The 14,192-nt window shown below is 41.1% G+C and overlaps 1 protein-coding gene across 8 annotated transcripts in view; it reads right to left on the bottom strand.

Annotated features, from left to right (window-relative positions):
- DIP2C (disco interacting protein 2 homolog C) overlaps positions 1–14,192 on the bottom strand; it is a 751,814-nt gene that overhangs the window by 227,341 nt on the left and 510,281 nt on the right. For all 8 annotated transcript variants that reach the window (XM_073629914.1, XM_073629915.1, XM_073629910.1 and 5 more), the window contains 2 exons: positions 12,819–12,928; positions 11,890–11,992 (listed from right to left, as the gene is read on the bottom strand). In XM_073629914.1, coding sequence (XP_073486015.1) covers positions 11,890–11,992; positions 12,819–12,928 — 213 coding nt within the window. The remainder of the gene's footprint in view (positions 1–11,889; positions 11,993–12,818; positions 12,929–14,192) is intronic.

Genomic DNA, 14,192 nt, shown 5'->3' with positions numbered 1-14,192 from the left:
CGGGGTGCAAAGAAAAACCCACAAATAACTTCAGGTGAAATACAGGACTCTCTGAAAACATGTGGTATGGCTGTTTCAAGATGCACAATAAGGAGGCACTTCAAGAAAGATGGGCTGCATGGTCAAGTCGCCAGAAGAAAGCCATTACTACGCAAATGCCACAAAGTATCCCGCTTACAATACACCAAACAGCACAGAGACAAGCCTCAAACCTTCTGGCACAAAGTCATTTGGAGTGATGAGAACAAAATGTTGCTTTTTGGCCACAACCATAAACACTACATTTGGAGAGAAGTCAGCAAGACCTATGATGAAAGGTACACCATTCCTACTGTGAAACACGGAGGTGGATTGCTGATGTTTTGAGGATGTGTGAGCTACAAAGGCACAGGAAATTTGGTCAAAATTGATGGCAAGATGAATGCAGTATGTTATCAAAAAATACTGGAGGAACATTTGCATTCATCAGCCAGGAAGCTGCGCATGGGATGTACTTGGACATTCCAACATGACAATAATCCAAACACAAGGCCAAGTCGACCTGTCATTGGCTACAGCAGAATAAAGTGAAGGTTCGGGAGTGGCCATTTCAGTCTCCTGACCTCAATATCATTGAGCCATTCGGGGGAGATCTCAAACGTGCAGTTCATGCAAGACAGCCCAAGAATTTACAGGAACTGGAGGCTTTTTGCCAAGAGGAATGGGCAGCTTTACCATCTGAGAAGATAAAGAGCCTCATCCACAAATACCACAAAAAAATTCAAGCTGTCATTGATGTAAAAGGGGGCAATACACCGTGTTAAGAACTGGGGTATGTAAACTTTTGATCAGGGAAATTTGGGTAGTTTCTGTTGTAATTATCATTTAAAAAGAGTAAACACAGTTGATTGATAATAAATGGCTTCAGCCAAACACTGACCATGAGTGAAAGAAAAGTTTTTGTGTTATCATATTCTCTAAAAAATGGCCAAGAAATCATAAATTCTGCCAGGGTATGTAAACTTATGTAGGGGTATATTGTGTTTAAATTGTGTTTATTTGACACAAAAAGTTAAACTCCAGACAGTTAAGTACACAGATAAAATATGTATATGACACAGACACCTCCAGCGTTCGCTTACTGGGGCAGCCTCGGCTAGAAAAGTCTGAATATTTCAGACACCAGGTTTTTGACCAATGCAGCCAAAACACTCAAATCAGATGACTGTAATCTCATCTCTACAGGATCCCTAAAGGAGAAGTACAGCCACAGCTTGTTTGGCTGTACTTCTCTTGAGATTCTTAGGAATGCAGTTCATTCTGCACTCCAGTGGCCCATTTCAGCTGACAGCTGGCTGAATCCCGCTGCCAGCTGACTTCACAGAGCTGGTCCAGGCTCAGGAAAGATTGAGACCATATGGTTGGGATCTGCCCATATGCCTGAATTGGCGCCCAGCTGAGAGCCGCTGAGAGCCTGAGCCCCCTCCAAAGCCCAGCGCTCCAGTGAGCACATGGGGGTGGGGGGTGGTTGCAGAGCAGAGAGCGGTGACTGACAGTCACTAGATCTTTGATCAGGGAGCTCTGAGAACCAAGCAATTGGCGGTGTTGGATCGCTCAGTTCTCAGCCTTAGAGCCACCGGGGTACATCCACATAGGTAAGTATGATTCTAAAATTAAAAAAAAAAAAAAATACCATACTTCTTTGTTTGCTACCCCACCATTTCATATTCCTGATATGTGTCTGTGCTACCATGTACTGTATCCTGTTCTCTTGGTATTTCTTCCTTTGTGTGAAATACCTGGTGATCCTGCCAGTCCCTCTGCTTTCCCTATTTCACTAGTTACTGTGCTAGGCATAGAAGCACATCCATTCCAGCACGGACAGTTTTCTGGCTGTGCTGGGAGCACAGGCTGCCTGTGGTCAGACTTGTGATGACATGCCCCCACTGTCTGTCGCTTGCGAACACTCCCCCCTGGTGTCTCAACTCCCAGCTCTCTAAGCCCCTTATGCAGCTGAGAACAGAGGTCAAGTGACCACTTATAGAAAAAAAGTATTTATAATACATTTTTTATATCTATACACAAATGTTTTGCATTGCACATCTATTTTAAATGGAATGTGTTGTTTTACAAGGTGAGGGTTCACATGTACTTTATCTAAAGGTCAGCGATTTTTTTTTCATTTTGGATGGAGCAGGGAATGTTTAAATCCATGTAATTTTTTTCCATCGGTGTCCCGTTGGGAAGATTTTTTTATGCCCGCGAGTCAAAACACTCAGGTGTGAATGCAGCCTCAATCCAAAATGAGGAAAACAATATTTTTGCGTTAGATACACAATAGGCCAACCAAAGACATCAAAGGAAGGCTGGATGTGCAGGGAAAATATGACCAGTGAAATAATCCTTTCATAAATATAAGCTTCTCAGTCACTTGATAGTCATGGCCTAATTGGCCCAGACAAGAAGGCATTCTGGGTGGTAGCTTATCCTAAGCAAATAACAGCAATCGGCCAATTGCCATTTTCTACAAGATCAATCAGCTGATACCTACAAACACAATGATCAATAATCATCCTAAATCTATGGCTACCCTTTAGCCTCTCCAGCATAAATGTGCATGAAGACACAGAAATTATGTGCAAGATTAAAACAATCATTCTACAAAACAGGCAGTCTATTTAAAACAGAAAAAAATATGAAAATAATCTAGTGCCATATCTTTCTGTCAAGAGAACCATATGATAAGACCCCTTTCACACAGGGGCGGTTTGCAGGCGGTATTGCGCTAAAAATACCGCCTGCAAACCGCCCCTAAACAGCCTGAAGTGGTGCGCTGGCAGGACGGTGAAAAAAGTCCTGCAAACCGCTTCTTTGGAGCGGTGAAGGAGCGGTGTATTCACCGCTCCTTCACCGCTCCTGCCCATTGAAATCAATGGGACAGCGCGGCTATACCGCGGCTATAGCCGCGCTGTACGAGGGATTTTAACCCTTTTTCGGCCGCCAGCGGGGGTTAAAACCACACCGCTAGCGGCCGAATACAGCTGCAAGAACGACGGTACAGCAGCGCTAAAAATAGCACTGTTGTACCGCCGACGCCCCCACCGCCCCAGTGTGAAAGGGGCCTAAAAGAACCCTTTCGCACTGAGGCGCTTTTCAGGTGTTTTAGTGCTAAAAATAGCGCCTCTCATGCCTCCCCAGTGTGAAAGCCTGAGTGCGCTTGTGGGACGGGAAAAAAAGTCCTGCAAGCAGCATCTTTGGGGCGGTGTAGGAGCGCGGTATACCATGCTCCTACACCGCCTCTGCCCATTGAAACGAATGAGCAGCGCTTCCAAAGCAGTGCAACATGGGCGCTTTTAATTCTTTCTTCGGCCGCTAGCGGCTGAAAAGCGCCACTAAAACACTGCTAAAACTAGAGGCGGCTTACCGCTAATAGACCCACCGCCCCAATGTGAAAGTGCCCAAAAAGTGTTCTAAAGAGAACAAAACATGGTCATCCATCTTTCCAAAAACACATAAACAAGAGGTCCTTTGTCATACTGATGAAGAATCTTTCAGTATATGGAGAATATTGGTCTGTGTTATTGTGAATACATGATTATATTTTTTGTCAATATACAGCGGGTAAAATAAGTATTGAACAGATCACCATTTTTTCTAGGTAAATATATTTTTAAAGGTGCTACTGACATGAAGTTTTTACCACGTCTGTAACAACCCATGCAATCCATACATACCAAGAAATCAAAACAAATACGTTCAGAAATTAAGTTATGTGAAATAAAAATGGAATGACACAGGGAAAAAGTATTGAACCCGCTAACAGAAATGTATTTAATACTTCGTAAAAAATCCTTTGTTGGTAATGACAGCTTGAAGACGCCTCCTGCATGGAGAAACTAGTCGCATGCATTGCTCTGGTGTGATTTTGCCACATTCTTCCAGTCTTCAAATCTTTAACCACTTCCCGCCCGGCCTATAGCAGAATGACGGCTGGGCGGTGGTTCTGTTATCCTGACTGGGCGTCATATGACGCCCTGCAAGATAACAGCCGCTGCGCGCCTGTGGGGGCGCGCATCAAGGCGATCAGTGGTGCGCTGTGTCAGTCTGACACCGCTACACAGATCTCGGTAAAGAGCCTCCAGCAGAGGCTCTTTACCACGTGATCAGCCGTGTCCAATCACGGCTGATCACAATGTAAACAGGAAGACCCGGTGATCGGCTTTTCCTCACTCGCGTCTGAAAGACACTAGTAGAAGAGAGACGATCGGCAGCTCTCCTGACAGGGGGGTCTGTGCTGATTGTTTATCAGTGCAGCCTCTCCTCTGATGCCCACACTAGACCATCAGGGAAGCCGCTAGGACTACCAGGAAAGCCCCCAGCATGTGGATGGCCAGGTACATCCCCCATGGCCATCCACATGTGAAAATCAATGCCCAACATATGCCAATCAGTGCCCAGAAATGGGCATTGACTGGCACCTCTATGTCACAATAAAAATTAGTGGTGCCCAGCAATGCCACCCATCAGTGCCACCTATCAGTGCCCATCCCTGCCCATCAGTGCCCACCTATCAGTGCCCATCAGTGCCACCCACAAGTACCCATCAGTGCCGCCTACGAGTGCCCATCAGTGCCTATCAGTGCCACCTATCAGTGCCCATCAGTGCCACCTCATCGGTGCAAATCAGTGCCGCCTTATCAGTGCAGAAGAAAACGTACTTATTTACAAAAAATTTTAACAGAAATAAAAAGACTTTTTTTTCAAAATTTTCGGGCTTTTTTTATTTGTTGCGCAAAAAAAAAAAAAAAAATCGCAGAGGTGATCAAATACCACCATAAGAAAGCTCTATTTGTGGGAAAGAAATGATAAAAAATTTGTTTGGGTACAGTGTAGCATGACCACGCAATTGTCATTCAATTTGCAACAGCACTGAAAGCTGAAAATTGGCTTGGGCAGGAAGGTGTATAAGTGCCTGGTATTGAAGTGGTTAAGGTTCCGTGGGCCTTGGCTGTGTGTTTGGGATCATGGTCTTGCTGAAATGTTCACCCTCGTTTCATCTTCATCATCCTCGTAGATAGCAGCAGATTTTTATCAAGAATGTTGTTGTACATTTTTCTATTCATCCTTCCTTCAATGATATGAAGTTTGCCAGTACTGTATGCTGAAAGACAGCCCCACACCATGATGTTCCCACCTCCAAACTTCACTATTGGTATGGTGTTTTTGGGGTAATGAACCTCCAAACATGGTGTGTATTATGGCATCCAAAGCGTTCAATTTTGGTCTCATATAACCAGATTATATTCTCCCAGTATTTCACAGGCTTGTCTAAATGTTGGGCAGCAAACTTTAAAAGACCTTTAACGTGCTTTTTCTTCAGCAGTGGACCCTTGCATGGTGAGCATGCATACAGGTCATGGCGGTTGAGTGCATTACTTTTTGTTTTCTTTGAAACAATTGTACCTGCTAATTCCAGGTCTTTATGAAGCTCTCCATAAGTGATCATTGGCTCTTGGACAACTCTTCTGATAATTCTTTTCACTCCTCTGTCAGAAATCCTACAAGGAGCACATGGTTATGGCCAGTTTATGGTGAAATTATGTTATTTCCATTTCCAGATTCTGGCCCCAACAGTGCTCATTGGAACATTCAGAAATCCTTATGTAACCAATGCCATCAGTATGTTTTTCAACAATAAAGTTGCAAAGGTCCTGAGAGAGCTGTTTGCTTTTACCCATCATGAGATGTTTCTTGTGTGACACCTTGGTAATGAGACACCTTTTTATAGGCCATCAGTTGAGACTGAACCAGCTGATATTAATTTGCACTGACAAGGGGCAGGATTGCTTTCTAATTACTGATATCTTTCAGTTGATGTATCTAAAATAAAGGACAACATTATAATATATTGCAGATTACCAGTCCTTAGATGTGGTGACTGCATTAGTATACTGAGCTGCACTTAGCACTGCAGAAAAACTGCACCAAATCAGTGTGAAAGCTCAATACCTATACAGTATGAGCAAAAGTGGATTTGTCTGAGGGCAGAGCACAAATCAATTGGCTTATACATGGAAAAAGAGATGCTCTCCAGATGCACATGTACATTTTACAGGTTTGCAAATAAATGCAGGTGGCATCTTCGCTACCATTATAAAACACCTGAGGGGAAATGCAAACATTTCACAAACTGTTACATGAACAGGTGAAGCAACTCAATATATCAACAAAATTGCAGATGCTTTCAGGGATTATTACTATAACCTTTACAATCTCCCCTAAAGCAGTAATTGCACTACTAAGCTCTCTTGGCAGAAGCTATCAAAGCCTATCTAGACTCTTTGGGACTTCCTAAAATCATCATGACTGTCCTCAAATGCCTAAATGTCCTTATTGAAGGTGAGGAATTCCATTTGGCAGTAGCCAGTATGCACACCAATAGGGCCCTGAGTCCAGGGGGCCTAACACTTTCATATTATAAACAGTTTCTCTCCAGTGTCACTTCTTAGCCTCCTTTAGCTCACACAGAAGGCCATGCAATATTCACTGATACTCTACAAGCCCTCTTTCACAGTCATTCTAAAACCAGTAAAAAACCCAATGAACTGAGGCAATTAAAGGCCAATTTCCCTAGTCAACGTCAACATTTTTAACAAATACCAGCGACTAGGGAAAATACTGTCAAAACATTAGACTTATTTGAAGAATTAAAAGAAGAGATCTGGGGAATTGGCGCTGCCCTATTACCATTAGATGTTAATTAAAAATCACAGAAACATATAAATAAATGTATAAAACGAAAGGAGCTAAATGTGTATCCCTTAGGTGAATGTACCCCTACGCTTGTGCCAGAATAAATAAAATTAGTGAAAAGGTGTGATTAGACTTACATTAGACTTATTTGCACACTTTTGTTTAAGGACAAGCCTGTTGCTTCTCCTTTCCATGGACAAGGCCCTTGATGGAGTAGCCTGGGAGTTTCTGGACCTCATCTCCAAGACACTGGTCTTCCTCTTCACATGCTAATGAGGATTCAAACACTATACTCCTCTCCTACAGCTACTGCTAAAGTTAGCGGCATCCATTGCACTGGTTTGCCATATCTAACAGCACCTGTGAAGAGTGCCCTCCACCTATTTTTACCCTAAATCTCAAAACCCTTACTGTACCATTGGATCCAACCATAATATTAAATGATATGACCTTGGAAAACCATACTTATAAAGTGGTGGCATGCGCTGACGACCTATTATTTTATATCACCCAGCCCCTAGTCCTGCTTCCCGTACCCTCACAAGAACTCCTTGATTTTCATAATCTTCCCAATTACAAAGTAAATGTATAGAGGTCGAAGGCACTGAATGGATCCTTGAGGATAGACCTGGTTAACCAAATTAAATCTAATTTCCCGTTCAAATGGACACATTCTGAAATTTCAAACCTGGGCATGTTAATCATGACCATTTTCGTCTGCATCACAGAACTAAAAGTTTTCCTTTTCTATGCACTTTTAGGAAAAACTGTGAAACCTGGCAAAAGCACAGTCTTACATGGTTCAATAGGAACAGTGTCTTGAAGATGAATGTAGTACCCAGGTTGCTGTATTGTTTATAAACACTACCAGTCTCATAGCCCCAGCACTTTCTCAAATTGCTCAGTGTAGCCTTGATCAAACTTATGTGGGTTGGAAATTCTCTATGCATTAGAAACGATGTTTCTAAGTCTAGAGGGGGCATCAGTTTTCCTGACTTACTCCTCTACCATTCAGCCCATTGTCTAACTCAGATCACTGACTAGGCTTGAAACCACAATACCAAACTCTGGCTAGCCATTGAACAGAACTTGGCATTTTCCCCCAATCTTATGCACCCTGGAGAGACATTGTTGGCAGCTCTTCACAATAATCCATTATCTGTCACTATGCTTCGCACGTTTCTTAACCATCTCTTGATAATGGAGAACCTCAACTCTCCCTTCCCCAGTGTCACCCATTAACAGTCACCCCTACCCCATTCACACAAATATGATTTTTTTTACTGTGGGCAAGACATGACCATCAGCTGACTCATCAGCTTAACCATTTTCTTCACGCTCTACAGTAATCTGCAACTTTCATGCAGATCTCTCAACTCTTTTGAAGAAATGTGCCAACAAATAAGCCCTTTATGTAGAAATCTTTCCATTTAAGGGACCCTAAAGTGAAAGTAAATGATCACCTTGTAAAACAACCCATCCGGTTTAAAACAGAAATGAAAGGCAAAACATTTGTGTATAATTATTAAAAAAACATTATAAATACCTTTTTTCTCTTTTTTTATAGGTGATCAAATTCCCTCTGTTCTGAGCTGCATAAAATCTGGGGGGGAGGAGAAGTGGCAGCACACTGAGCTTCCCAGTGAATGGCTGTGTAGTGGGGGCATCAGGACAAGTCTGATCATTAGAGGAGAGTACACGGCGTTCCCAGCATAGCTAGAGAACTGACCATAGTGTGCTCACCTGCTTAGAGTGGTCAGTTCTAAATAGGAAAGCAATGGGACTGGCAGGAACACCAGGCATTTCACATGAAGGAAAGCAATACAAAGAGAACAGAATACTTTCTCATACAAGTACATGGTATAGCAGGCACATATCAGGAATATGAAGTGTTGGGGTAACACACACTGTAACACTACCTTTTCATCTGCACAGATTGCCCATATTATTTATTTCTCGCAACGAGTCTCTATTACTAAAAGGTACAAAGAAAAGGATAATAAACTTATGACAAGGTGATACAGAATGCCTTGGTTCTCTTGTATTTTGCCAGTCACTACAAATAGTAATGAAGGTGTGGCAAAGCCAGAGCAACCCTTCTGAACATATTTTCGGATTGTCCCAAAATATTGCAGTTCTGGTCGCAAGTTATTAAAAATTCCTGAACACAGACCTCAACCCTGCAGCATGTCTATTACATATTACACTTAAGGCCCGTACACACGCTTTGATTTTCAGACATCAATTGTGTTACGACGAATGATCGTCCGCAAATCTTATCGTTAGTATGGTGCTTTCGACAGCGGGATTTCACTTTTTCATCAGACAAAATCTGGATGTGCAGACTATAAAATTTTTGTCGGATGTGAACGCAACATCTGATTTTCGTTTCATTAGTATAGTTTTCATGCGAAAAAAATCGTAAGAACAAGACTACGCATGCTCAGAAACGAAAGAATACATACAAAACTATTCAACACGTTATGTCAATTCTGATGTTGTATTCTGTCAAACAAAAATTCTTATATTGTTAGTAACCTCTTCATTTTCGACATGAGACTAGCACGCCACAAAAATCAGACATTCTGTCGTCTGAAAATCAAAGCGTGTTTACGAGGCTTTACTTCAAAACCAAGGTACAAAAAATCCTTACTGGTTCACTTTAATGCATGCAAAGATTGTATTCTGTTTACATGGAAAAACGCTTCGCTCCCTACCTTGGCCCATTGGTTTGCTAGGGTAAATGACATCCAGTGCATGGAAAATCTAACTGTCTGCAGCAGTTAAAAATAAATCCAAATCAATCTGGCAAACATGGTTTTATTGGATACAATCCACATTCATCTGCCCTACTGACCGGACCTCAAATCCTGCCTGTACAGAAATCTTAATTTTTAATTTTTTTTCCGAGCCATTTTGTGTTAATTCTGTGTTTTAAGTGTGAGAAGCTGATGATCGACTGATGCTTCTTCTCCCCCACAGCGAGGGAGAGTCTGGCCCTCGCCCGCCACTCAGGAACACCAATGTCTGTCAAATCTACACTTTCTCCTTTTCCTCTGCTGTTCTTCTCCCTTTTCTTTGGCATCTCTTGAGCTTCTATCATCCCATTTTCCCCAAACCCTTACCTTATATTCTGACTCTTGAAGCAATTAAAACCTTTACACCTCAAACTGGTTCACGCTGCTTTTTCTTAAACTGGCATGTAGACATATTATAAAAAATAATTTGAAGCAAACAATCTACAGTAAGGACCTCATGGGTTTTCCTTTACACTTTATACTACAACTTCTGATGCCCACCTACAGTATGTCATTGTCTGTGAAGTATATTCATTTTGGTCTTCTATGTATCACATTCCATTAAATGTTTATGATGTCGAAATGCTTTTATGCCTGTTTTAATTTTCTATGTACCTACAGTGCCTTTAAAAAGTATTCATACCCCTTGACATTTTCCACATTTTTGTCATGTTACAACTAAAAACGTAAATGTATTTTATTGGGATTTTTTGTGATTGACCAACAAAAAGTGGCACATAATTGTGAAGTGGAAGGAAAATGATAAATGGCTTTCAATTTTTTTTACAAATATCTGAAAAATGTGGTGTGCATTTAAATTCAGCCCTCTTTACTCTGATACTCTGATAGGGGTATCATAAAGTGGAACCAATTCCCTTCAGAAGTCACCTAATTAGTAAATAGAGTCCACCTGTGTGTGATTTAATCTCAGTAAAAAATACAGCTGTTCTGTGAAGCCCTCAGAGTTTTTTTGGAGAACCTTAGTGAACAAACAGCATCACGAAGGCCAAGGAACACACCAGACAGGTCAGGGATAAAGTTGTGGAGAAGTTTAAAACAGAGTTAGGTTATAAAAAATATCCCAAGCTTTGAACATCTCATGAAGCACTGTTTAATCCATTCCGAAAATGGAAAGAGTATGGCACAACTGCAAACCTAACAAGACATGGCCATCCACCTAAACTGACAGGTTGGGCAAGGACAGCATTAATCAGAGGAACAGCAAAGAGGCCCATGGAAACTCTGGAGGATCTGCAGAGATCCACAGCTCAGGTGGGAGAATCTGTCCACAGGACAACTATTAGTCGTGCACTCCAAAAAACTGGCCTTTATGGAAGAGTGGCAAGAAGAGAGCCATTGTTCCAAGAAAGTCATAAGAAGTCCTATTTGCAGTTTGCGTGAAGCCATGTGGGGGATACAGCAAACATGTGGAAGAACGTACTCTGGTCAGATGAGACCAAAATTTTACTTTCTGGTCTAAAAGCAAAACACTATGTGTGGCGGAAAACTAACACTGCACATCACCCTGACACACCATCTCCACCGTGAAACATGGTGGTGGCAGCATCATGTTGTGGGGATGCTTTTCTTCAGCAGGGACAGGGAAGCTGGTCAGAGTTGATGGGAAGATGTATGGAGCCAAATGCAGGGCAATCTTAGAAGAAAACCTGTTAGTCTGCAAAAGACTTGAGACTGGGGTGCAGGTTCCCCTTCCAGCAGGACAACAACCCTAAACATACAGCCAGAGCTATAATGGAATGGTTTAGATCAAAGCATATTTATGTGTTAGAATGGTGCAGTCAAAGTCCAGACCTAAATCCGACTGAGAATCTTTGGCAAGATTGAAAATTGCTGTTCACAGACACTCTCCATCCAATCTGACAGAGCTTGAGTTATTTTGCAAAGAAGAATGGGCAAAAATGTCACTCTCTAGATGTGCAAAGCTGGTAGAGACATCCCTGTAAAGACTTGCAGCTGTAATTGCAGCAAAAGGCGGTTCTACAAAGTATTGACTCGGGGGGGCTGAATACAAATGCACACCACACTTTTCACATGTATTTGTAAAAAAAATTTGAAAACCATTTATCATTTTCCTTCCACTTCTCAATTATGTGCCACTTTGTGTTGGTCTATCTCATAAAATCCCAATAAAATACATTTACATTTTTTGTTATAACATGACTAAATGTGGAAAATTTCAAGGGGTATGAATACATGCTTGTTTATTCTTCTTTAAACTGCAAAAATGAATTTAGAAAGATGAAACAAGTTTTAAACCTTCCTTATGCTAACCTAACAAATAAAAATGTTTGGCTGGACTTTGACTGCAACATTTACATGCTGAAAAATGACATCTTACCTTCGGTGTAGCCACAAGCTTGTGTGAGTGCTTGACAATGTGTGAGAAGTGCAATTCTGGTCACCGTCACTCCCAGTACGCTACCATCTTTACAAGTTTTGTACTAAAGAAGAAGATATATTTTATAAGTTTTGATAGTATATTATACAAACATAAAGCTATGGCTGACATTGTTACGTAACCAAAATCCCCATAATTACAGCTAGGACCAGTGCTCCCTCCCAGCATGGACCTGCAGCACATCACCAGTGAGAATATAATGATCAATCCCTAAGAACGGAGATGGCTTGTGGTCATCAGTCACCAGATGATCTGTTTCCTTTACCAAACAAGGTTAAAAAGTTAAGATTAAAAAGTAAACCTACATTCTTACTTTGGCATATACTGGAACTAGAGAAACCCAATTCTTGTAACAGATAAGAAACTGATGAAGAAGCTAGAGTTAGAATTTGAAATCGAGATCATTAAATTAACTACAAGTAGTTATTTATTTGATGTGTGCACAAGTTTTAATAATCCTTAGAGAGTACCTAAAGCCAAAACATTTGTTTTTATTTTGGATACAATAAAGAAGTATATAGTCCTGTAATTTTTTGGGAGGCTGCCTGTATCCCATTGGGGAGATTTGCATTCTCTTTCTGTACCAAAGACACAACAAAAATTGAGAGCAATTCCAAAGTTTCTGTTCAGTGACAACTCAAAAATGTGGGTTTCCCATCACTTTTAATTGCAGTGACATTGATCAAGAGAACCAATAGAGCCGGGTAAATCTCCCTAGCAGAACACAGACAGTAATAAAACCTGAAAGGGGTTCTAAGCTTTCCCTACTTTATCCAAAACTAAAAAGAAAAGGTTTGGCTTTGGGTACACTATCCAACTACTTCTGTTTGCGCTTTAAAAAAATGCTGGAAAAAATAAACTATACCCACCTCTATGTAGGCAGTATCATTATTTGCATCTTTGATATGTGGAAACCAATCACGAGGGGGTTTGGACAGATGTTTCGATTCTGTGACAAACCAGAGCAGCTTTGGCCAACCTAACAAAGAAATGTACAGCCTTTTTATTTTTATTCTGTTCATTATTTTTTTTCTATTTGGCTGTAAAACATATTCTTGTCAGCTATCACTAAGGTGATAGCTTCAACATTGTTTGTTAAAGACATACATTATTCAACAAAATGCATCATTGTAATAGCAGAACATTTAAGTCACTTCCAAACCAAAATTTACAGCCTTTGTGTGCATTTAAAATTATATCCATGGCCAAATCACACAGGACTCAAAGCCAGGGAAAAAAACAGCTATGTGGATGACCTAATAGATGAAAAGACAGGAGAATACATGACTTAAGATGGACAGAAAAAAACATGGATGGGTAGATACATAAAAGGAAACAGAGAAGTAATATATATTGTACATAGACACTTCCATCCAACAGTTTGGGGAAGGCCTTTTATTTCCAGCATAACCGAGATACTCATGGGACTGTACAACCCCACAAACAACCACCCTGATTCCACCCTCTAATACTCATGTGGCCTGTACAGAGTGTTGATATCAACCCTACTGAACACCTTCAGGATGAATTGAAATTCAAATTGTGAGCCAGGTCATCTTCTCCAACATAAAATACCTTCCTTAAAAATTTTCTTTTCTTTGAATGCTCACACATTTTCACAGATAAATTACAAAATCTAATGAAAATCCTTCCCAGATGAGTGGACTCTGTTATAGTCACAGAAAGGGCAGAACTCCATCTAAATGCCCATGGTTTTGGAACAGGATGGTCACGAAACTTATTTAGTTGTGATTCTTATTAGTCTACAAACATTTGACCAAATAGTGTATGTATAGATCAGCTATCCTCAGTCAGAGCTCCTCTAGATCTCCCATTTTATGGTGCATGCACAGTTCTGGGGTCAAAGCCAATTTGCAGAGCCAGTAGCATGACACCAATGATCTAGATAACTTTAAGGGTGGCATCCTGACCACCACTGTAAGGTAGGGGGGTGGGGGTCATTTTCCATCTGGCCACCAATGTAAAAGGATGCTTTCCCACTAATTGGTTTCAGCAGGGGCTCCCTGAGACCTGAAATTTATGTTACGGATTCCTCTGGTGTAAAAGGGCTGAGAAAGGCTGCTGTAGACAGAAGGGCAAAGATGTAAGCAATAAAGAATTGGCATGCATGAAAAGGAAAGAAAGAAGGTAAGGAAAGAAAGAAAGAAGGTAAGAAAGAAAGAAAGAAGGTAAGGAAAGAAAGGAAAGAAAGAAAGAAGGTAAGGAAAGAAAGAAAGAAGGTA

The sequence above is a fragment of the Aquarana catesbeiana genome, linkage group LG05, assembly GCF_042186555.1.
Source record: "Aquarana catesbeiana isolate 2022-GZ linkage group LG05, ASM4218655v1, whole genome shotgun sequence".
NCBI lineage: Eukaryota > Metazoa > Chordata > Amphibia > Anura > Ranidae > Aquarana > Aquarana catesbeiana.
Note: the sequence above shows the minus strand (reverse complement) of the source record. Positions and strands in the feature narration are given on the sequence as shown.